General features: G+C 30.7%; 1 protein-coding gene across 2 annotated transcripts in view; it reads right to left on the bottom strand.

The window, feature by feature from the left end:
• Positions 1-27,101, bottom strand: part of LOC118205968 (uncharacterized) — a 64,359-nt gene that overhangs the window by 26,933 nt on the left and 10,325 nt on the right. Inside the window, exons 4-5 of one of the 2 annotated variants that reach the window (XM_085813345.1) lie at positions 5,321-5,415; positions 1,743-2,015 (exon numbers count right to left, since the gene is read on the bottom strand). In XM_085813345.1, the coding sequence (XP_085669471.1) occupies positions 1,743-2,015; positions 5,321-5,415 (368 nt within the window). The remainder of the gene's footprint in view (positions 1-1,742; positions 2,016-5,320; positions 5,416-27,101) is intronic. The other variant, XM_085813346.1, reaches the window with a different exon arrangement.

Raw genomic sequence — 27,101 nt, 5'->3', positions numbered from 1 at the left:
TTCACATCGCTCGCGGTTAGAGACAAAATCATCTTGACGTGCATGGTACGTCTTTTTAGTGCAAGTGGTTAAAAATAACAAGTCACTTTGTCTTAGTCTTGACTATGTATTGAATAATGTAGAGATACAGCTCCAGAGATCTACATGGAAAAGGATTCTATATGTTCAAAAGTTCAAGTTTAATGCACAGTATTTAAGGACAGTAAAAGAAATCAAATGTAAGATTTTTAGGACAATCAGATTTCTATAGGAGAAAGTAATCTGAAAGCTGAACTTAAAAGATTCTTTGAAATTTTGTAACTAAAAAGATGAGAGGGGGGAAAGAATAGCTGCATTACTGGATTGCATTCAATAGCCTCTTACTAAGTCGTAAACTCGCAAAATTCACCACTGGCAGAATATTAGAAAATGAAAGATAAGCATTCAGCTATTTTCTATTGAAATTAATATCTAGTATATACATAAATTGAATTCTAAATTTTACCACTTTTTAACTTATCTGAAATTTTAAAACAGACGTAAAAAATTTCATAGTCACACAAATTTACCATTTCACTTAATTCTGCATTTGTCATATAATTCTGATTAATCCAATGATACATATGACAGATCTTATGCTGAATTGGCTACTATGCTAAATAAACTGATGCATCTCATAGTTTGCTGTTTTATTTTCAATTTTGATTTTGTATCACTATTTTTCATTGCACACAAGTTCAAAAATAGTTGAAAATATTTTGTAATAGTATAAGAATATCACTATTTTTCATTGCACACAAGTTCAAAAATAGTTGAAAATATTTTGTAATAGTATAAGAATATATAAAACAGCTCAGATTTCTGTTAGGCTGGATGGCAGCAAGTTCTAAGCACAAACAGTTCATACCATAAGTGCACATTTAGATTCAAGTTAAGTCATCTATGGACACCAATCCAAGGTTCTTATAAAAGTTTCTCCAAAATATTCTTAAGCAACAGTCACAAAGAAGGATATACAATGTTTGTTTGAAGTATTCATTAGCAAGATGGGCAACTGATGTGAAAAGGTTCAGATGGTCAGGTAGTAAATAAGCAATAGAATACTTCAAATACACTAATAAACCTGGTGAATGCCAACAACTCCAGTCTGCAGTTGTTGGCTGAAGGTGCGCTGAAGTTGTTTCATACCTATAATTTAATGACAAGCAGTTCTCTCTGAGTACTTTTAAAGTTGACAGGTGGCAATTGACAATCACTCAATCTTTACATGGGAAAGACATACTGCTGATTTTAAAAATGACCAAGAATGTCTAATCTGACATGCAGTTCAGTGCCTGTGTTTAGAAATACATTAAAAGAATTTGTCCTTTTAATCAATACACAATATGTATAGTATTCTCATATCTGGTTTTGAGTAAAGAGCAAATTTGTTAAATGAAGATTTATATCTCTTAAAATTCTCCCTCCCAAAAAACAACTAGAAATCTGACATATAACAAAGAGATGAGGGAAGACATATTATCCCTTTAGCAAATAACATACTGAAAAAAATTTACTCTTTTCAAATAATAAGCATGATTTAGATTGCAATTGTGTTTTGGCTATTAAATAATGAAGAATTTTTTTTAATGTATAATTTTTTTCAGATACAAAATTTATAATGATTTTAAACATATCCAGCACTTGGAATATAAAACTGAATGATCTAAACTAACTAATAAATACAACAAGAAAAATTTTAGAGAAAGGTACAAATTATGAACCTCTGCTCTGAAGGCATGTCATGATACATATTCCCATTCCTTGAAGATTCTTGGATTGTGGGCGTTATTCCAGTGCTACGCAAGGTACATTCAGAAGCGGTAAGATCTTTAGAAATATAGTTGTCAGATGAACTTCTTTCAAAATCTAATGAGCATGCCCCTATAGACTCAACAGAAGCCATTTTTTGATACAATCTGAGAGTCTGTTGGTCGCGGAATGATTTACCAGACAAGCTGAGAGTCTTTGGAGGTTGGACACGTCTTAAAGTGGAACTGAAAGAGAAATGTTAGTAACAAGTTTTGTTATGCTATTTGTTAGAAGTAAAATACCTGAAAATAAAATATTTATTAAGCAAACAAGCATAGGTTATTTTTAGACTGCAAGCAGAAAAGAATATTTATTGTCATTAAAAAGATAACATTAGCTGCACAGTAATTATGAAAAGCAAAACTTCAAGAAACAAGAGCATTTTTACAGATTAAATTAGCATATTCCCCTCCTCATATTTCTGGCCAAATAAAATAAAAATGTTATCATAAAAATGTTGGAATTACAACTCATAATTCGTGTAACCATATTTGCTCAAAATATATTTTGATAAAAAGTATTCAAAGAACAGTTAATATATTATTATCATTAAATAACACACTTGAAAATAGACAAACTAGGTTATTACAATGGCACATTTATCTAGATTTCATTATAAAATTAAATCAAAATTCTGGTTTTTAAACAATTTTTTATTATACCTGAAAGCAGAAGTTATTGTTTTCAGATATGAAAAAAGTCATGTTCGAGATAAGAATGAAGCTGTTAGTCCACATGGAACGAAATCTTATATTTACCTTTCAAATTATAAAAGAGTGAATTGCTTACCAACGAAATTAATATGCAGTACATATTCATAATTTAAAAAGTTTTTTTGGTACTCATCTGTTATTGGGACCGGATTCGGAAATGTACGTATATATGCATGTATGTATTTATGTGTGCACATATATATGTATATACATACACATACATGCATACATACATTTCTGAATCCAGTCCCGATATCAGAAGAGTACCTTTTTTTAATAATATTTTAATGTTTCAGTTTTTAGCACTTTGTACAGTAAATAAACAAATGCTCAAACTTTTAAAACTGAAATCTTTTGAATTAGCACCAATATTTGCCAATATCCCATTTATTTTTTAAATATTCCTAAAGATTAGTAAACTAGTAAATATACATATTGTATAAACATGCTTATAAACTAATCAGAAACACGGATTTTACTCAGTGGAATGAATAAAATTAGTATTTAAAAAAATACTACCTAAATATACAGTCAAAAGTCTTTAATCCGGACTCGTCGGGACTTCGGCAATTCCGGATTATAGATCATCGGCTTAAATCTGGTAAGATGGCATGCAGAAATTATACAATTAAAAATATGAAACCGTAATTTATGAAATAAAGGGCAATTATGATCTAAAGGGAATCAAAATTTACAAAAAAAAAAGGCTTAATATTTATTTGTTTACTTTATTAAACATTTCTTTCAACAAGAGCATGCGTGAAGCAGACATTACGCATTGTCGAAATCAGAAAATTGCAACCAGAAAACTATTTGATGTGTATTCGTGATATTTATAATGACGAGGAATTTGATTTAAATCATAACAAAGACAGAGTACAACGAGATGAATTACTACATTTAGTAAGGAATTATAAGCCAAATAAAATGAAAACATCTGCCCTGAAGATAAGGATTGTGCTGACAGATCAAATTCAGTTCATTGCGTGCCGCGATTTCATCATATAAAAATTCCAAACATAGTTACTGAAAAATGAACAGGCTAATGGTACATTAAAAATAAAGAAAAAACATCAATGTCTGTTAATTTGAGAACTAGTTTAGTTGCCAAATACATAAAAATAAAAGAAAAAATAGTACCTCTTAATATTTTTAAACTTTATAGATTCATTATTACTATATGGTGCGAAATCATAAAACGTAAATATCTTAAGAATAGGAGCAATTTTCACATGCAGCATTTGTATATGAACAGCCATGTCTGAAGAATCCTAGTCAATGATACACCCAATGAAAGTGCAATGAAATTGTGTGGGGTATGCCCTCAAGGTCATTTTTGCTGTCAAGATGTTATGCCCACACAACTAAAGCATCGAAAGTCAATTGAGGGCAAGGCCATAGGCCATATTTACATCAAATACTAAGTTAAAAACATTTTTCTCCTAAACAGCAGCATTTAAAAATTGCATAAGATATTTTATCACTTAAAAATAGGAAAAAAAAAAAACTTTCACCAATGAAAAAATATTAATCTACTCCCTAGTGCATTTTATAATTTTTATTCACCAGATTAAGTACAAAATGAGAAAATTTCTGACAATATATTACATAAAACAAATATAGAAAATGCAACCTGTATGGATAATGATAAATAATAAAAATGATGTAACATACAGCCTCTGCTCAATGCATAACCAATGAATAAAAAGAGTTCTGATTCCTGTAATAATTTATAAGTCTAATTTATAAGTTTACAACATTCATTTAGTGCTGCATATGAATCAGGAAGATAATTAAATAAAAAAAAATACAGTATACTTTATGGTACAATTTTTATGGGGGGAACAGGACTTGAATAATTAGTATTTAATTGTTTAGAATACATTTTAGAAATCCACTCAAAAGCAAAAAAATTAAACATTTAGATTTTTTGAAAGAATTTGCACATGTACTTTTTTTATGTAATTAACTGAACTACTATTTACATAAATGCTAAATTAAACCAAACTATTAGGACACATTGTCAAATGAAAACTTGTAGTAATACATAAACATAAATTTTTAATAGCCACTAGGATAAGTTTAATTCAATAAATTATATCAATTATGAAACATTTGCCCCCCCCCCCAATATTTTGATGTTTAGATATTTCCTACTTAATACCACTAGTACATAAGCTAACTAGTACGATGCATTAAAGACAAGTGCTTGGATGATTTATTTTTGAAAATAAGATGTATAATCTCACTATACTATATATACCCAAAAAATTTCATACATAATTAGATATTTAATAATTTAAACTGATGAATAAAGAAATCATTAAACTGATATACTTCTGTTTGAGTTGAAAATACAATCTAGAATTAAAGGCACATGCTATGTTTTTCACGTTTCAACAGCTAATTTACTAATCTGTTTATTATCATCACGTTTTCATCTTGATCACTAAAAGAATTATTTTATTCCAGACTATTCTTTTTGAAAGCAGAAGAGAAACATGCCAAGTAAAACATAAAATTAGTAGTACAGTAACTTTGAGTTTGGTGTATATTTAAGTCAAGATCTCAATTGACTTCGAGGACAAACAAGTACAGAGCCTTCTTCATCAGGAACAAAAAAAAATTACAAATCTTTTTTTGAAAAGAAAAAAAATCTTTTTTGAACCAAAAAGATTTTTAGATTTTTTTATATTTTTTAATTTCACTACTTAATTATATTTTTCCAGATAAAATGAACTGTTACAATAAATAAATAACAAATGAAAAATTCCTACCTGTCTTCTAGCACAGACGACAAACTTGCATGTGAACTTCTACTGCTGGGTAATTTCAAAAGGCAACCGATATCAGCCGAGTGCCGGCAATTCCTCTGTTATTGCAAATGAAAACAGGGCATTTTAAAAATAGAAATACTTAAAACATACTTTATCTAATCTAGCACAAGATGAAAAAATCACAAAATAAAACTCAAATCTAAAATGTTAAACTAAATTAATGGCTTATATAGACAAAGCAAAAACAGACTGAAAAATGTTTTTTAAGTTATTGCTTTAGAAAACATATATAATTCTTTATCAGACTATAACATCCTATAAAAAGTATTTATTCTGCAAAAGGATAATGCACCAACAATGCACTAAAAAATTCCCCCTTTTTTTTGGCTTCACATTATGCAAATTAATTTTTCTGCTATTTGTTCTATAAATCCTTCTCACAAATGCTTTACCTATGTTTGTATTTTAACTTTTTTCATTCAACAATGGTAATTTTCACTACATATGACTCTTTGCAGAATACAAATTTGGGCATTAAAAGTTGGTACTTTTCCGTTTTGCCTGCGCAAGCGATAAAGTCGCCAATAATGGTACAACCGATGCCAAACGGAATATTCTCGCTGGTAACCTTTTACGCCTCATTTTCAAAACAAGTCGCAGCTTTTTCCTATCAGATTGATTCTTTCTTTCAATACTGGCACATAATTTTATAGAATTTTTATCAGCTAGTTCAGTTTTATGTCTAAGGCCATTTTCGGTAATTAAATCAATTAGGATGCAATCATAGCGCTTACCCGAAGCCAAAACTATAGAAAAGGTAAAGTCAAGGGTTAAATTCATTAATTCAATGAGAATGCATTAGCGAAGTAAAGCACTGCAGTTTTACATAATTTCTGAATAAGCTATTCGTACGAAATGAAATATTTCTTGCATTTAAACTTGTGTTCCAAATTAAGATTTAACTTGAAATTAATGTAGAATGTAGATAATTACTGAGAGCATTAGATTTTTGTACAGTTGTTTACGTGAGATGAGATCGCTTGGGGTCACGTGATATGAACCGGCGAATCAGGATGTTGAACCATGAAAACATAGTAAATTCTTAAATTAATGTCTTTTTATAATTTTATTGTCTTTATTTATTGGCTTTTTATAAAATTTTAAGCGATATTAAAATGTTTATGCCTTCAAAAAAAGAATTCTTAGAACTAACATTTTTTTAATATTTTTTATGTGTATACTGTATGTTGGCCCCAATAAAGTCTGCTTGGCGAGATTTGCGCCGGCGAAACGGAAAAGTACCTAAAAGTTTATATCCTAAATTCTCACCCAGAGCATTACTTTGATTAAATGCATTATATGATAGATATTCATGAAGATTTAAATAAAAGGTACATTGAAAATATAAGGTTCTACAGCCAAAGCTACAGATGCAGAACAGAAAAAGCGGAGTATATCCAAAACACAATGAAAGTTGCTTTGAATATGTCAGTTCTGAGAAAGGCAACTTAAAATATTTTTAAGTCTCAAAAGGTAACATTCTTAGAAGGGAAGTACATCAACTTGGATTGTCGATTGTTAGAAAGTCCTTTTCGCATAAACATACAAATCAAGGTCTTATATCAGACAATGGCCTACAATAAAATAAAAGACTGCCATTTATAACCAATATAAAACCCTAATAAGAAAACAAACTTTGATTAACAGGCACAGTTTCTTGAAGTGTGATACTTTATATTCCTAAATGATCAGATGTGCATCTAAGATCATACATTACCACAGACACTGAAAATTTATCAAAATTCTGTGACCTATTCATTCCACAGAATGTTACAATATACACTGTGCCCATAAAAGACCTTAAAAAAGCCATTGTTTTTTTAACTGCTCCTTATAGACTTATACTTCCAGTTACAAAATGTTTTAAAAGAGACAAATACTTATGCTTTCACATTTTTAAACTTTTCTTTCAAAAGTTTACACTCATTCATTTATAAACAGAACAAAAAATTTAACTCCTATAAGACAAAAACTGATTGAGGTATTTAATTTTAAATTTTGATAATTTTATAAATTTACAGCTCTCCTTGAGGGATTAGTTCAGAAATAAATTAAAATAAAGGTTGATTTCCCCCATTTAATGATACAATGATGTTCCTTTGTGATTTAATAGTATGTGGTTTTTTTTAAATATTTTGTTACATTTGGCATGCTGAAAGCATTTTCATACAAGTAATTTATGTTTCCTTATGCTAAAAATTTATCAGTAATATTCATATGCAGCATTCTTACTTTACAATCATAATCTAACGGTTAAAAAAAAAAAAAAAAAAAAAAAAAAAAAGACCAGAAATGTCTTTATCTTAAAAGACATTCAGTTTATACAAATAATGCTACAAATTAGGTGGCACCAATACCTAAAAAGTCTGCCACTATTTTCTAGAACATGAATGTTATATAACAGTCTACGAAAATGATCATAAAATGTTTTAGTCTTTTATTTAGTCACATATATTTACATACATAGTATATACATACACATACATTTCTGAATCTGCTCCTAATAACAAAGAGTATCGAAACTAGAATTAGAGCAGGTGATATAAAACAAATTTAGTTATATTTATGCTAAAGGGGGGAAATATATTTCAATTGTAAAAATGCTGGCCATATTTCTGAAATTTCAAATATAATAATATTTGATTAGTCTTGTATAAAAGAACTCTCTCAAAATAAACAGTTTCATAATATAGTTTAAAAAATAATAAATTTTCCTACAAAGATAGAAGTCAATTTAGTGCTAATAATAGGCTAGCATTTCTAAGAATTAATAACACAAATAATGATATAAAAAGGTCAATAAACTGGATAGCTGATTTGTATTCCCTATAGCATATGGTTAATAATGAACTCTTTACAATTCTAAAAATATTAACATCAGAAATTTCTTTACCTTAAAAGACCTTGATAAACGATATGTACAAAATAGATATAGTGGAAACTAATAAAATGTATTTTGAATAATATTTCATAAGATCTAAAGCTATGTAAGAATTGATTACCAATATTGCTATAACTAATGGTATAATTCCACTATCAGGACCAAACAAAACCATAGCCAAAATATATGCTCAAAAGCATGAAATCTAGCAAATGTGTCTATTTAATTGTAAACAGCATGTAAATTTAAATTTCTGTGAATGTGCGTGAATTTAGACAGTTCTACACTTTTGACTTGCCATTAAAACGGCCTGGTTTAATTTTTTAGTTTATATATATATAGTGCTACTGATATAACAATTTGAGAATTGACCAAGGATGAAAAATCTACAATAGAATTATTTAAAAAAAAAAAAAAAAAAAAAAAAAAAAAGGGATTAAAACAAGACAGAGAATTGTGGGAAAATACATTTAATGCAACCAACTTGGCATAATTTGGCGATTTTTTACAGAAAAGGTAAAAGTTATTTATAGAGCAAGTTAGTACTTTTAACACCTGTTTTCAGAAAGATTACCAAACTATCAAATTTATGCTATTTGGTACACGCTATCAACATATGAAAAGAAAACACACTTTAGCAATTTAAAATAAAAATTTAAGTTATTAAATAAGAATTAGGTGATACATTAAAAAATAAAACACTTACATTCATTTTCAAATCATTCTGCAATTTTTTAGCACAAAAGGGCTAATCATTTCATTTTGGTATTTTGCGTTGGCTCACAATAAAAGTCTGAATCACTTTTCAAGTTGTTGCCACCAAAGATTAGAGCCCTGTATTATATTTAAAGAAATTAAATAATGAAGAATATGCATGACTGTGTGTATGTTTCTCAAACTGTGAAAAAACGAGGGCACCTAGAGGCATCAAATTTTGAATAACGTAGTCCTCCACTCGAATATTATCTGCAAGACTAAATTTTATGCACAAGGTTTCTTTGCACTTTTTACTGGTATTATGTAGGTAGTGTAGCAATGCAAAGATGTTAAAATGTCTAACGGTATTTTGTGTTGCATTACAAATATGTCAGTATCACTTTTCAAATCACGTTTTGAATTTCCTGGGATAAAAATGCCTCTTTAGGCATAATATAAAATCTGAAAGCTTTCAGATATTTTTTATCACTATTTTCTCCTGAAATACATAGAAATCTGTTTTCACTTAAACAAAACAATCAGAGAATTGCAGAGATTCGTCTCTGTGCAGCCCCTTGACAACAGCAGCTGTCTAGAAAATGCTTTTTCTCATTGTTCACTTTACAAAATCTTCAGAAAAATTCTGTGTTCCTGCAGAAGTTTTCTTGTAGTTTCTTCTGCTTCTGGCAAATTCCACAGGCTCATATTTTAAAAGCCAAATTTAAGGTTGCGTTAAAATGCGATCATCAAATTATGCTCAAAGAACAACAAGATAAAACTGTGTTTTATAGATAACAGTGAAATGGCGCTGCAGGGAAGAACCCTGTTATGAGGAGAAAGGATTGAGAATACAAAATTGGCTTGAAGGTGAAATCCGCTTCATTAGAGCCCCGAGATTAATCTATTTTTGTTGTCAGGAGATGAGATCTATTGAATTTTGTGAACTGAAGATGAACCACAGTACAACTGGAGATGGGAACAGTTACATGTGCAAGGTGTGTACCACAGTTTTAACTAGTTTGCCTATGTTGAATATTTGCAGATGTGATACAATTATTGAAGTAGATGAAAGCCTTTACACTCAAAGATAGAACAACACTGGATGTTATTCTTTGTCACTATGGGTGCGGCAGATTTGCAACAAATCCAATCAGTATTGTTTAGCCTGTTCCAAATCGATTGGCAAAATCTTTATTGCATGTTGTAAAGGAAAATATTGCAAAATGAAGCATTATTTATAATGACTGCTAGAAAGCATATAAATTGAATGAATTGCGAGATGCTGGCTTTGAACATTTTAATGTCATCACAAATATATTCGTAGATCCTGAAAATGGTTATCATACACAAGCGATATAATGGCTGCAAAGCAGTCTAAATGGTGTGATAAATGTTATTGAGGCACTGCTCGACAGTTCCTTGATTCTTATTTGCTGAATTTACATGGAGATAATTAAATACACAAAAAACTAAACTCTTTTCTGCAATGTTGGAAGACATAAAAAAATTTATACCTCCCATTTAAATTATGTTCGACCATTATATTTTTTAAATAGAATATAATAAAAAAGTATGAAATTATCCTTTCATCTAAATTAAAATAACATTCGTAGATATTGATTTATCATTATGCTTCCTTTTCTGCATTAGAGTTACCATAATTCAAAACAAGAGAAAGATCCCAAAGTGAAAAATTAGATTATCAAAGCAACAACCTTGTGTTTAGTGTAGATTAGTCAAGAAGCTCAATCAATTTTGGGGCAAACTGCTACAGGTTCCTCTTCATCAGGAAAATTTTAAAATGATCGTATTTATACCCTACAGCAATAATGTCAATGAGAAGGCAGTGCCATATGCTGGCAAAATTGGTAAAGAAATTGAAAACGTAACTAATAGATTTTAAAAACGTTACGAAGAACTGGATTAGAATTCAAGATAAATATTTGTGAATGTAAAAAGCTTCAAGAAGCTTTTTAAATATTTGTAGACTCAAAATTATGATTACATTTCCAACTGTTATTAGCTATCAAAGACTTGTTAATTTCGCCTTTGGGACTAAAGCCCTCATTCAATTGAAACATTTAGTGATCGTTAGTCGTGATACGTCATCAGTTGCGATTGATTTTGCTGTTTTGGTATTCAATTGAAACAGAACGATCACTCTGAGCTCACGATCAATCGTTCTCATAGCGATCACTCCGAACCCATCATTCCGAGGCGAAAAACAATCGAATCAATATGGCGGCTGTGTTGTTTATGCTTTCACGAGGACAGCAAGTGTCCTACAGGAAATGCTTTAGATCTACTGAGTGCGCAGCAATTTATATCAGAGTATAGGATGTATAAGGATCTTAGCAAGGGGAGCCGACTCATCATCTGTGTTATATCCAAATTAAGGGCACTTGTTGCTAGTGGACATTGATTTAGCATTGTGTTGTTTACATATGTGTTGATGGATTGCGACTTAATTCCGAGAAATATGCGTGGATGCACTGCATCAAATTACTCATATCATTCCAGAAATAACTTTAGTATGTTCTGTTTCCCGAGAAATGAAGAAATACGAAGAACATGGGTAATTAATTCTTGTCGATTGGAATGGATTCCGAGCACAAGACTGTGTGCTTTTGAAGTAAGTTCAGCTTCGTATGTTTTAATTATTGTTAAAACAATAAGTGTTCATGTTTCAGCGAAATATGTATTATCGTTTAAGTACTGCTAATTAATAACAAATTGATTTATATGTACAAAATGAATATAAGAATGTCTCTATAGTCAATACACAGATACCGACAGCGATAAGTAGATGCTGATGTGATTTTTTTTTATTGTTATTATCGCGAATGGATAAAGTTTAAAGAACTATATTCTATATTTGATTTCAATTTTGTGCGTGATTATAAATATGAAGTGCACTTTTTATTTAAATTTTAATGTGGGATTCATGGTTTAAAATCATATGTTATTTTTTGACCCTATTATATTTTCGCCATATCTGTCAGTTGGTCCCAAATGTAAAAAAAAAAAAAAAAAAATGTAAACATCGGAGATAATATGATTAAAATTATGCATTGCATAATGTTTCCCTTAAAGTAACATATATATATCGTATTTATATTCATTTTAAAGAAGGTAAGCATCAATTTAGGTATTTAATGAATAATTTTGACCGTATTTTATATATCATGTACACTATATTTCCAGCTCTTTCATTTAACTACAATTTCTGTCAATCCTGTCTGTAAAAATGTATCAACATAATTTTTTTTTTAAAATGCTATACATGCTTAGTCACTCATTCTTAATTTAATTCAGACAATTTTTTTCTTAATGTGTAATTAAAATAATTTAATAATGTATGTTACTGTATTTTATTACTTTTGATTTTAATGTTTTCAGAAATTTGCTAAATCAAGTTTATTTTTGTGTGACCTTGCATCAGAGGCACCAATAATAAATCTGTTTTGGCATTCACTGCTAAAGTTATTAATGAAAAACTTATTACTGATGTAAAAGAATGAAAAAATTATATTTAACTTCCTAATTAGTGTCTTATGATATTGAAATAACTTAACCCTTTCCAGCACGCTACCTTTTAAAGTTGGAATTTTGATAAAAGGTAGGCAGTCTAATTAGGCCTAGAGGCGTACACAAGTAAACTTTTGTGAAGATAGCACTTATCGTTTTAATTCTGTGGGTGTGCCCAAAGTGGGCACACTGATTGAATATAGCTTCGAAAAGAGTGCTGAAACGAGCATTGTTGTCAATGAACTGACTGATAAGATGCGGAGAAAGAAAGAATACAGACTCTCAGTAGTCCTAGATTATCGGTGAACCTGGTCTGGGCACACCTAGAGTTCGCCGTTTGATTTTAAGCAAGATTTCAAGGTAAAAATTTAAAACTAATATATAATAAGGAGATTAGCATACCGCCAAAAAATAACATATAAATTTCTTTTCAAACAATTCCTTTTATATCCTAAAAAAATCAGGAAGATTTCTTTGAAAAATGAGGGTCTTAAAAAACTAAACATGGCTAAAATATATGGACTGGTTTGTGTTGAGCTACCATCTACTATAAATAAAGAAGGTTTAGAGTAACCTACACAGTACAAAGTCCATAATCCAGACGTCCATTATCCGGAATGATCTATAATCCGGACCTCAATACCACAAATGTACATTTGATGCGCCATCCGCTACGCATGCGCGTAAATCCAGTAAAGCATTTACTCATGCGCGCTTCCGATGGTGAAGAAAGTAACAGAGAATGTTATTGAAAACGGAAAAATTCCGATTGACAAGTTAGTCGGTATTCTCGATACAGCAATTACAGGACTTGAACAGTGGAACTTTGTAACTGAACAAAAAATTATGTATGTTTATAGAATTAAAGAGAAAGTATTAGCACAAAAAAACGAAGCAACTTAAACAACTTACATTGATAGAAAGGTTTACTAAAGTAAACAAATAAATATTAAGCTTTTTTTTTTTGTAAATTTTGATGCCCTTTATTTCATAAATTACGGTTTCATATTTTTAATTGTATAATTTCTCCATGCCATCTTACCAGATTTAAATCGATGATCCATAATCCGGAATCGCTGAAATCCCGACGAGTCCGGATTACGGACTTTGTACTGTATAGCATTGTCCCTTTTTTTTTTTGGCATAGGTTGCGTGAATTTAAATTTGAACAACATTATCTTCCTTCCCCCCCAGTAAGTAATGGATACTGCATGTGGTGTTTATATAAATGAACTTGCAATATCAGCTCTTAGAAAATTCTTGTAAAATATTAACTGTGTGTAGCTATGATCTCTATGTCATTTGTCTTTAGTTTATATTTAAGGGTTGCTATGATTTTGATAATTAAAAAGGTGTAACCAGAGAAATTATACAGTCAAAAGTCATTAATTCGGACACCCATAATTCGGAATGATCTATAATCTGGACCTCAAAGCTAAAATCTTTCTGCGCATGCGCCGCGTTGACGCAGGCTCATAGGCGTTTTACGCGTGCGCGCAAGACATTTACGACTGCGCATATGCATCTGCGCAAGCGCAGAATACGTTTTCGCGTGCGCGTTTAATGTATAACGGACGGTATAAGCTAAAACTATCTAATTCAGTTAATGTTGATGATTGCGTTGTTCCTTAATCTTTGAATTGGATCCGGCTTATTATTTTTTGCAGACTGTAAGAGCAATTTTATAAAAGTAAGCTTGAACTTTCGATTATGTCATATAGAATTTCCGATGCCGGAGCTCCCAAAGGATCTAGAAAACGAAAGTATGATTTGATGTCCATCAAACAAAAAACGAATTGCTACAAAAAATGGACAAAGGTATATCCTTTGTTTATCTAACCGTTCCGAAATCTGTTTATCAATTTCACGCTGCTCTGCGCGGAGGGGAGGACAACGCGGCGCGCAATGAACTGGAAGTTGATCTGTCACCACTCGTTATCTTCAGAGCAGATGTTTTTATTTTATTTGGCTTATAATTCCTTACTAAATGTAGTATTTAATCTCGATGTACTCCGTCTTTGATATGATTTAAATCAAATTCCTCGTCATTATAAATATCACGAATACAAATCAAATAGTTTTCTGGTTGCAATTTTCTAATTTCGGCTATGCGTAACGTACGCATGCGCGCATTGAAAGAAATGTTTAATAAACTAAACAAATAAATATTAAGCTTTTTTTTGTAAATTTTGATACCCTTTAAATTATAACTGCTATAAGTTACGGTTTCATAAGTTACGGTTTTTTATTTCATAAGTTACGGTTTCATATTTTTAATTTTATAATTTCTGCATGCCATCTTACCAGATTTAAACTGATGATCTATAATCCGGAAAAATCGATAATCCAGAATCGCCAAAGTCCCGACGAGTCCGGATTAAAGAGTTTTGACTGTAGTTCTTATTTTTCAGAGTAAATAACAAAAATGATTAGCATATTCACTCATGATAAGCATTTCTTCAACAATTTATCCTTCACTTCCAGTATGTAGTATACTTTACACGTTTTGCTAAGCACTTATTGTGTTAGCTGTGGTTTTATGTAATTATTACTTGAATCAGTACTTTGATAGTTAATTGAAGTTTTGTACATGTAAAGGAGGTAAATATTAGTGAGAGTTTTTACTTTAATTTTGTAGTGATATACTTTTTTTATTACTATATTCAGATAGTTTTCAAATGATCACAAGGATCAAAGCATTGAAATATTTATCGTAGAGTTTAAAATTTGTTTAATTTTGATTTTAAAGCATATGTCATATTTTGGATCAGATTTTGATATTATAGAGGAATTCTTGGTTAGAGTAGACTGAAGGGGTACCTTGTATTATCATGAAGTTGTTGTTTCATTTATCATTAAGTTGTTGTTTCATTTATGGTAACCTGAACTGTTGAATGTTCCATAAATATACTTTTACCTAGAATTGGGTGCTCCATTGACTTTTTAATTGAAAATATATCAATGCGTACATGAACAAAGGTGAGGTATTACACAATGCCAAGTTTGTGCAATTCTCTGATATTTTTTAAAGTGAAAATAGGTCAATGTGTTCATGGGTACCGAGTTTGTGCAATTCTTTGACTTGTTATTTTGTCTTTGTGTAGCGGCAGTTTTTAGCACTAAAATCGTCGCTACACAAAGCCAAAATAACAATTCGAATTGCACAAACTCACTATCTATGTGCCACGAAGTTTCTCCAAAGGATACTGTAAATATATTTTTACCGAATTTAAAAAAAAAATATCTTTATTTGCTAAATTTATTTACATACGACCACTTGTGATAATTAATTCCTATAAATATAAGTTTATGTCTAGATTTTAGTGGGCTTTCTTATTTTAAGTAGCAGATATTAATAGCAACGAAATCCATTTTATAAAAAAAAAAAAAAAAAAATCAAAAAAAAAAAAGGTAAAAGTGACTTTTTTCTTTAAAATACCCAAAACAAAGGCCAAATTTTACATTATTATGTATGCACATATATGATAATTAAATACAGTATATATTTACCACTTTATATAGTAATAATTTTAATGTTAATTAGATTGTGTTTAAAAGTCTGTTAAAGTCAGTCTTAATAATGCTTCTTATTTCTGTTAATTGAAAAATCTATTTAATCTTTCAAGAACGAGATGTAAAATAAATTGTGCGAGTATTTTATATTTTCGTCTGTAGACCATATTGTGTACCTATAGAACAAGTTTCATTTTTAACGCATCTAATCTCTTATCTCTGGCAAAGTTGTAATGAATCTATTAAATTAAGAGGTAAAAGAAATTGCTTTTCATATTTTTTTCTGTTTGTATGCACGGAAAATTGCAGTTTCAAACTTTTTATTATGAAATGCATTTTTGTTAACATTTTATGCTAAAGAAAATATATTAATTTCTTTCCAAGGTATGAGAAAAAAACTTTAAAAAATACATTAATGTATCTTAATATTTATATATAATTTTAAAAATATATTGTTACGCATGTGGATGTGTAAAGCCAGTAAAGCATTTACTCATGCGTGCTTCCGATAGTGAAGAAAGTAACAGAGAACGTAACTGGAAATGAAAAAATTTAGTCGGTATTCTCGACACAGCAATTACAGGACTTGAACAGTAGAACTTTGTAACTGAACAAGAAATTATGTCTATTTATAGAATTAAAGAGAAAGTATTAGCACAAAAAACGAAGCAACTTAAACAACTTACATTGATAGAAATGTTTACTAAATTACACAAATAAATATTAAGCTTTTTTTTTTTTTTTGTAAATTTTGATACCCTTTAGATCATAATTGCTCTTTATTTCATAAATTAAGGTTTCATATTTTTAACTGCATAATTTCTGCATGCCATCTTACCAGATTTAAATTGATGACCTATAATCTGGAATCGCCAAAATCCCGACGAGTCCAGATTACGGACTTTCTACTGTAGTAACCTATAAATCCTTTTTCATTCAATTTTTCTGTGCATACAGGAGGAAATTTTTAGCTGTGTCCAGACCGGACACACTGTGTCGCAAGGGGTTAAAAGGCTTTTTATCGTTTTTTAAGTTGCACAACCTGTTTTCATATTTTCTTGTCATCTTTAAGTTTTACTCTTCTATGTTATCAAATAAATATAAAAGGTATGATTCTAATTAAAAATTCCTTTCATAGCAGTGTTATGTACCATGATGTGATGTGGCGTTTATTATATAGTTATGAACATTCATTACAGTTTTTCGTATTTATTAAATATATGTAATTTACATCATTATGTATTACAGCCAAAAGTCTTTAATTCGGACGTCCATAATCCTGAATGATCTATAATCCGGACCTCAAATTTACAAACTTTCTGCGCATGCGTCAACGCATGCATATAATACCTTTACACGTGCGCACAATGTGTTTACACATGCGCTTTTAATGTATAACAGACGGTATAAGCTAAGCTAAAATTACCTAATTATCTATTTCAGTTAATGTTGCAGATTGCGTTGTTCCTTAATCTTCTAATTGGATCCGGCTTATTATTTTTTGCAGACTGTTAGAGCAATTTTATAAAAGTAAGCTTGAACTTTCGATTACCATATTTGACGGCATATAAGACGCATTGGCATATAATACGCACCCTTATTTAGAAGGCGACACACAAGGGAAAAAAGTTACAATAGTCTGCACCACAATAACTTAAAATGTGGTTTCTTTTAGTTCTCACGCTTTGTAAAAGCCAAATAAACAATCATTGAATGCAATTACCAAACATATTTTTGTTAAGGAAAGTTAACAAATGGCAAGCTATTTTGAACATGATATGTAAATTTCAATAACGAATAAATGAATGAATGGCAAGCAATCAAACATAATACAAAATAAAGCAGAAACAACAAAAAACACAGATTCAAGGAAAATGTTGCCTATCAAGAAATTAGACTTTAATCACTTTCAAAACCATAAAAATCCTTTTCACTATCATCATCATAGAAAACGAGAATATCGTCATCACTACTGTTTCCGTCATCACTAGTATCACCTTCTTCGAATAATGCGTCGTCTTCTGTTCCGTCAAGAGCATTACTGATTCCGCACTTCTGAAAGGACTTAACAATTACTTCAACCTTTACGTCCTCCCAAAATCTTTTTACCCACTCGCACACCTGTGAAATAGAGGGCCGCTTCATTCTACCTGGGGGTGTGAGGGCGTGATGTGGCTCTCCTATCCACTTGTTCCATCGTTCTCGCACTTTTTCCTTAAATGGCTTATTCACCAATACATCTAAAGGTTGCAATTGGCTAGTCAATCCACCAGGAATAACAGCTATCTGGGTTTTTAATTCTCTCGCTTTATTCCTTATGATTTCAGTTCTATGGGCCCTAAACTGATCCAAAACCAAAAGAGAGAGTTTTCTTAAGAGTCCATCAGGTCGCCTCGCCCATATGTTCTATAACCATAGTTTCATTCCAGCTTCGTCCATCCAACCTTTCGGATGAACAATTACACCCGTTTGAAGTTTTTCTTTCGGAGAAGTTTTTCTTTTGAATATGAAAAACGGCGGTAGTTTTGTGCCATCAACACAACATGTTAGAACTACTGTATATCGGGTTTTTTCATGACCTGTGGTTTTTATGGTTATTGATTTAGACACTATGGTACAACTCTAATATAGCCCTAATTTCACCAAATGTGGCGATATGTGTTCTGCACTGGTTTTTGGCGCGATTGCGTGTTCTATGGCAACCCTGTTGCCGTTGAAAAATCTTTCGCTGGAGCTCGTTGGTTCTCCTCTGTGTCTGAGAAGATGGGAGGGAAAGATAAAATGGTAGTTGTTGAATTGAAGTTCGGCAAAAGGAAATATGATTGTGGCTATCCTGTTGAGGGGTAGTAGGTATTTGGAAGTGTGGATAGAGGGTCTGGGAGATTATTTTTAATGGCAGTGCATGATAGAAGTAGGGATTTGTAATTTTATTTATTTGTGAACCATAGTATAAATTTTCTGGATAGTGTGTCTGGCTGTCATGTAAATATGATAGTGATTACGTGGCGGCATGTTAAAGGCGGTATGAAATTTATATTTCTGCTATTCGAAAACACATTAATTCATGGTAAGTGCATTTTATTTTATCCTTGTTCTTATTTTGTGGAATGCTATGTTCATTGGTTCTTTAGTATGAATTTCTGTCGTTATTGTTGTTTTTTTAAATTGTTTGAAATTTATTTTAGTTTATTTTGTTGTTTAGTGTCTAGACTGTACAATTCGTAGATGTTTTTTAAAGTTGAAACAGAACGCTGTGTACATGGTATTATTTGAAATTTATTGTTGTTATGTTTTTTTATTAAAGTGAGGAGTGCGTAGATTGTAGATTCCTTCCTTGCCTAAATTGTGCAATTCGTAGAATTTTTTTTAAGTTTAAACATGACGCTGTGTACATGGTATTCTTTGAAATTTGTTGTTGTTATGTTAATTTATTAAAGCGAGGTGTGCGTAGTTTGTAGATTCGTTCGTTGCCTACATTGTGCAATTCGTACATGTTTTTTTAAGTTAAAACATGTCGCTGTGCACATGGATTCTTGTCAAATATTTTTGGTTAGAAACTTTACGTTTTTGCTATCTAAATTTTTTGTTTTTGTTTCGGATTTTTAGCTAAATTGTGTGTTCAAAACGTAGTTTTTGCATGCGCGAAAACCACGTTTTTGGAGACATTTTAGGCTAAAAGTTCAAAATGTAGACAAAAAATTTAGATAGTAATATGGCAGTGTGAAGTTTCTCGCCAAAAATATTTGGCGAGAAATTTGGCGACTTGAGGGCGCATATCAGAGTAGTTCCGACACTATAATACTCACAGTCTTGTTGGATGGTACATCAAATGTGAGTGGAATTTCATCCATATTTCCTATTTGACCGAGCTCAAAAGAAGTTTTCTTGCGTGCATTTTCTGTGCAATAGTTGTTTTTGTGCACATTGATATGCCTTGCCTTTTCAAGAACCTGAAGCACCAGCCCTCAGACCCTGAAAAGTTCTGATTCCCATGATTTTCTGCAAATCCTTTGGCCTCATTGATTATCATTTTGTTTGAAACACTTATCCCAGATTTCCTCTTATCTATCACCCACATTTTTACGACATTTTCAAGTTCAGGCCAAGATGGAGCTGAGCATCGAAGGTTATGTTTTTGTTTTTTAACAGTCTTCAGTTGATCTTCTTGGAGTCGCCAAGTACGTATCATTTTTTCGGTAGGTGGTAGACCGAAATGCCTTGCTGCTGCTCTGTTTCCATGCACTTTGGCATGGTTTAACACTCCTAGTTTATACTGAATTGTCTAGCTTAATCTCTTGTTTCCTGTAGTCATATTTTCCAGGATATGTTTTTTAAACAAATAATTTTAAACACTGATACCGACACATTTATACAGAGTAGCACCAATACCGACACGTGTGTCGGCTGAGTCAAAGAAAGTTTATGTAAAGAAGGAAAGGCTACATAGACGTAATGTGACCGTCGAACCTGTTCGAAGCTGATGTTGACATCAGCTTCGAACTTTCGCACTTTTTGATGACAGATATTTCACGCATGCGCAAAATAATTATGGCAGATGTAGAAAAAGTTATGTGTGTCTAGACCTTTATCCGGGCTAAAAATAGCATTCAGTATTGTAAGTTAACCTGTGTCCTTCACGTATAAGACGCAGGTAACTTTTTTGAGACCAAATTTAGGGAAAAAAATGAGTCTTATATGCCGCCAAATACGGTATGTCAAAAAGAATTTCCGATTCTGGAGCTACCAAAGGGTCTACAAAGTGGAAGCATCTTTCGATGTCCATCAAACAAAAAGTGGAATTGCTGCAAAAAAATGGATAAAGGCATATCCTTTGATTCTCTAACAATTCCGAAATATGTTTATCAATTTCACGCTGCTCTGTGCGGGGGGGGGGGGTGTAGTTATGCTTCCATCTTTCATAACTACGCACTTCAGCTTCTGTCTGCGTTGTTCTTGGATGCAATTTAGCTATACTGCTTCCCATTGCAAAAATATCAATAATGTAAATGTTCTTGAACAGGCATGACTAGGGTGCCAAGTTATCTGTGACCACATAATGTAAATTGGAAATAAAAATGGAATTAAAATCGCCTCGACTGCTAAGTTTTATTTACGAAGTCAACACATTAGCTTACGACGCAATCAGAATACTTCCTCTTTAATATAACATAACTATGCATCAACACTGCTGCGGCTTTTTCTTTCCTTGTGCTTTTATTATGTCATATATACATATGTATATCCATATGTACACTGCTCAAAAAAAAAAAAAAATGGGACAGTCCTATATCTCCCGATCTACTGGGCCAATTGACAAAATTCAAATTGCGTTTTTCATGTCTCGAAAGCGCGACTTAGGAAATATATTAGATTTTTATATAGCACTATTCTAACATAGGTATTTTGACACAAAATCAGACTTTTTCTGAAATAACACACCAATGTTTTTACATATTTCGATGCTAGGACTCAAATTACGCCTAAATATGAAATTTTGTAAAATTTGGAGCGAAATTTACGGAGAAATTTACAAATTTATGTTGGCACTTTTTTGTCAGTTTGCGCCAAGAGTACTTCACTTGGCGAACTTCTTAATATATGGCAACCTAGTTTCCTTTCCCGTGAAAGGAAAAAAAGTCACCATCGTTCCTTTTTTCCAAATAATATTCTTTATATTATATTTTTAATTATAACTTATTATTTTAAGGAATTTTTTCTTTTTCGAATTTCATTTTAATTGTTTAAGTTGCACTTTTTTTTTTTTTTTTTTTTTTTTTCGAATACCTGTTTTAAAAATTTCTATTTACCTATTCGAACTGCGTAAATAAAGGTGCAGCGTTTATTTTTTTTTTTTTTTTTCAAATAGTTTTCTTTATATATAATTTTCGTCATAGTTATTATTTCAGGTAATTTTTAAATTTTTATACTTTTATTTTAATTGTTTGTGTTGCATTGTCTCTTCAGATAATTGTTTTAAAATTTTCTATTTATTCCTTCGAACTGAGCATTTTAAATATATTTATTAATATCAATTTTCCAGAATTTGATTTTATTTATTTGAACTGCGTTTCTTTCGGAAGAATACTTTGTAACCCAGACTACGATGAGTTTGAAAACTGCATACTATATTAAAAGAGAAAATGCAGTAAAGCACAGTTTTACACGCCTTTCAATGTTCCGTTCAGAAAATATATATATAAATAAGAGAGATGTATAACCGACATTTTAACTTAGGATGACTTGCATACACTGCTTTAAACAGTTTTATCCTACATTTGGTTTCTTAAAATGTTATTCATATTTTAGTCAAATATTTTATTTTTGAAATCGCAAGAATCAAATATCATAACATTGAAAAGTTTTAAATTAAAAAAAATACAAATGCTAAATTTTACGAAAAAATTTATTTTTCTTCTCTTTTCTTTAAGCATTCTGAAAGTATATTAAAAAGTATCCAACTTTTCGAAACATTTTGGCATTTCTGACAATCATTTTAAATAAAGTTATCGCCTTCCATTTCATAAAGGCCCACAAACGGTCGAGCGGTAAAGACGCTGATCATTGGTAGTTCGGTCCGAGGTTCGAATCCCACGAACGGGCTGGTTGCATGGGTGTTTCCGTGGTTTTTCCGATGTGTAACGTGTATACGAGCCAGTTTTCCTTAGAAAGTCCTCCACGAAGGCATCCCTCCCTTTAGGCAGATAGCCCTCGTGTGCTTTGCCATAATTAAATAATCCAATCCAATCCATAATTAAATATAATTGATTTGTAACTTCTACTAGAACTGACGTTAAGAATTGAAGTGCAAATAAATAATATCGTGTGCAATCTTGATTAATATAAAATTAAAAATATTTGCACAGAAAAATATTTGCATTCAGACAGAAAGCTTTTTGAAATATTTGCAATTACTTTATAAGAAGGATTTATTAATAACCGTAATAATTACTTATTATATTACTGACGATTAGGAATCAGTTCTTGATAATTACATTCTAAATTAGAATTTTAAGAATTATTAGAATTTTAAATTAGAATAATGAAAATACGCTACGCACAAAATTACATTTTAGGATAAAAAATGAGTTGATTTTTTATGTTTTAAAACTTCTTGAATTCATTTAATAAACATCGTATCCTCGTTGTTAATTGAATTCAGAATGTTGGGTGTCGTTTATATAATTATTCTTACTTGTCCACGGAATCTGCTGACTTATCCAGCGATTAAGTAGCTTCAAATCATTTCTACATAACCATTGAACTTCCATTAATTCAGTCTCTAGAGGGTTGTATATATATATCATAATTTGACTTTTATAAAAATGATTATTCTAAATCTTATGTTTCTATAAAAATATACTGTGATTTAAAAATATGGATGATAGTACCAGCCACTTCAAAAGCATCAGTTTGTTTAGAAATAAATTGTGCAGTTAATGTCATAAAATTCAAATAAACATCAAACGAAAATTCTCAGTTTTAGATAATTCGATTTAAACGAAGTAAAGTAGCAGACGATAAAGCGCCGAAGGTAAAAATTTACTCTTACAAAAATTTACTCTTATTTAAAAAAAAAAAAAAAAAAAAGAGAGAAATTAAAAAAATATTAAAAAATTTATTTAAAAAAATAGCTTTTCATATAGTATTAATAAATATTTATTACGCATCATTGAGGGGAAAAAATGTCATATAATTAATTCTCCGTAAAATTTTACTTGAAATTTAAGGTCAAAAATAGCTGTGGCAATACAGTGTAACAAAAATCCATAGACCACATTTGGCGTTATTATCGCTCAAAAAAAAGATGCCAAATTTCAAAACGCGAAAATATGTAAATTTGTGTATATCTTAGAAAATTTTGAATAAAAAAGTAATTTTTTGCAGATATGCTTAAAAATATTCCTACTTTAAGATGATGGTAAAAATTTTATAGATTATAATTCAAATTTTTTTTCGAAAAATTTACAAAAATTATTTAAAAATAGAAATTTAAAAAATAAAACACAAAAAATGGGTAAATTTTATTTGGAATGAACCTAAATTTCGAAATGTGAGAGAAAAAATCAAAAAAGTTTAATAAAAAAAGATATATAAATAAATATTTGCCAAATTCAATTAACATTGAGGAGCTAAGATTTTGAGAGCTAATATTTCAAAAACTACTCGTACGATTTTTACAAAACTTGGTATTCTGGCATAATTTGAGTTGTAGAATCGAAATATGTAAAAAAATTGGTATGTTATTTCAGAAAAAGTCCGATTTTGTGTCAAAATACCTATGTTAGAATAGTGCTATATATAAATCTAATATATATCCTAAGTCGCGCTTTCGAGACATGAAGAACGCAATTTGAATTTCGTGAATCGCCCCAGTAGAACGGGAGATATAGCACTGTCCCATTTTTTTTTTTTTTTGAGCAGTGTACATAGCACAAAAAAAAAAAAAAAAAAAAAAAAAAAAAAAAAAAAAAAAAAAAGGCGGACAGTTCTACATCTCCCGTTCTACTAGGCCGACTGAAGAAATTCAAATTGTGCTTTTTATGTCTCGAAAGCGCAACTTAGGATGTATGTTATATTTATTTATAGCATTGTTGTAACATAGGTATTTTGATACAAAATGAAATTTTTCTGAAATAACATAGCGATTTTTTTTTTCCATATTTCGATTCTACGACTCAAATTATGCTTAAATATAAAATTTTGTACACTTTTGTGCGAAATTTAATTAAAAAATTTAACTTGGCGCAATTTTTTCAGTTTGCACCAAGTGGAATTCATTTGGCAACCTATTTTCCTTTCCCTTCCAATGTGCAGGAGCAGGGAAAAAAGTCACCCGTTTCCTCTTTCAAATAATTTTAACAAAGTGCTTAAACCACATTTGATGCTATTATCGCTTTCAACAAATATGCCAAATTTCAAAAATACGCCAATATATAAATTTGCATATATTTTCAGAAATGTTGAATAAAAAACAATAATTTTTTGCAGGTTTGCTTAGAAATACATCTACTTTAAGATGACGGTAAAAATGTTATAGATTATAATTGAAAAATGTTTCAAAAAATTTATAAAAATTATTTAAAAATACAAATTTAAAAAATAAATCATAAAAAATAGATGAATTTTATTTGGAATGAACATAAAATTTGAAACAAAGGAAGAATAAAATAAGTTTAATAAAAATGAGATATTAATAAATATATATAAAATTCAATATATATAAAACCCTGAGGAGCTAAAATTTTGAGAGCTAAATTTTAACTTGGCATAATTTGAGTTCTAAAATCGAAATATGGAAAAAATTGGCATGTTATTTCAGAAAAAGTCTCATTTTTTTAAAAATACCTATATTAGAACGCTATATATAAATCTAATACATATCTTAAGTCCCGCTTTCGAGACTGAAAAACGCAAGTTGAATTTCGTCAATCGGACCAGCAGAATGGGAGATATAGAACTGTCCCCCTTTTTCTGCGCAGTGTGTGTACATATATACATACATACACTTCTGAATCTGGTCCCAGTAACAGAAGAGCACCAAAACATTATTAAATTGGACAGTAAATATTTTTGCTGATTAAGAAGAAATAAACAGTATTCCCTGATTATTTGCCCCATCCTAAGAAGAATCACCAGGCAAACTGCTAGTTTGGCAAAGTAAGCAACTCAGAATTTTATGAAAATATACTTATCAACCCCGTAATGGTTGCACACACATTAAGATAGCATACACATTTAATACGATACTCGTGTTTAAAATCACTTATTGTGATAATAGCTTTTTCAAAATTAGTGCAATTCTCATATTTTTTCATGTTACAAGCAGGTCAGTGTGTACATGGAGAGCAGTGCCAAGTTGCTTTGTGATGACAAGGAATTTGCAATTCTGAAGTTACAACAGATCACTGTGCAATTGGGCAGAAGACCAGGAAAAAAGAAAGTTAATTGTTTTATTATGGATGTTTGTGCTTTTAATTTAATTAATAAGTTCCTGTTTCATGTTATTTTTAGTATTTCATTATAGATGTTGCTTGTGTTTTTAATTCTCTTCATCCATTACTGCTTTATGCAATTTTCAGTGCACCTTAATATTTTTAAATGGCTACGGCTCAGCAATGACTAGCAACTCAGCAACTTTGCTGGATGGTGGAGTGGATAATCAGAGTATCGATTAAACTATTGAAAAATTGACTATAGTGTAAACTTGATTTAATTTTTTGAATTTAATAAAGAAAATAAAAATTAAAGAAGAGAAATCTTGGGTATATTTTTATTTATATAATTATTTAGACACAAGTGCTAACAGTGGTATACCTAAGTAAATAATAATAGTAGGTAAGGTTCTAGTTCTTTCTCTGTTATGTAAAAAGTGTTTTAGTTTGTATTCTGCAATGAAATGTTTTGTGAAAAATGCGAAGTAAACGTGTTTTTGAAAAATATACTAATTCACAACAGCAATATATCTGTTCACACACATGTATCCAAATTCTTAACACCTACATATTTGTTTATATACATTCTGTAACAGCATATCTACTTTGTATACATTCAATAGATATACAAAACAAATACACTGCTGCTCGACATTGAAAATGCAACAGCAAGAAGGTGTGGTCAGAAATTTACGCAAATTTTAGAGTAGACGCACGTCACTAAGTTATGCGAATAATGTGAAATGCGCAGCTCTCTGACGCACGTGATGTAAGATATAAGGGAAGAAACGTGAAGAATGGGCAATATTCATGTCGTTTTTTCTGCCAGACGAATTATCGAAGAAAGTTGGTTTTTGTCCTGGAGGACACCTGTAATAGGAGAGAATGTCAGGCCGCCGTCAACGAAGGCACTTCCAGCAGACAGACGATTTGAAGGGGTATGGAGGTAATTTTACAAGGGGACTGAGAAGGGTGGGTTAGCGCTTACGTCAAATTCCAGCTGATACTTACATGGATGTGAGCATGGTGCATCGGCTATGGCGAACACCGTTGGAACAAGGAAATGTGGGAAGTAAGAGAGATGCAGGTGCAGCCAGAGTGACATCAGCACGTGTGGATCAACGCATCAACCAACAAGCTGTGGCGGTCCCACAAGTCACTTGTACCGTGA

This window comes from Stegodyphus dumicola, chromosome 3, assembly GCF_044657685.1.
Source record: "Stegodyphus dumicola isolate Sdum_Otavi_A_Nest chromosome 3, ASM4465768v1".
NCBI classification, from domain to species: domain Eukaryota; kingdom Metazoa; phylum Arthropoda; class Arachnida; order Araneae; family Eresidae; genus Stegodyphus; species Stegodyphus dumicola.
This window is presented reverse-complemented; position numbering and strand designations above follow the sequence as displayed.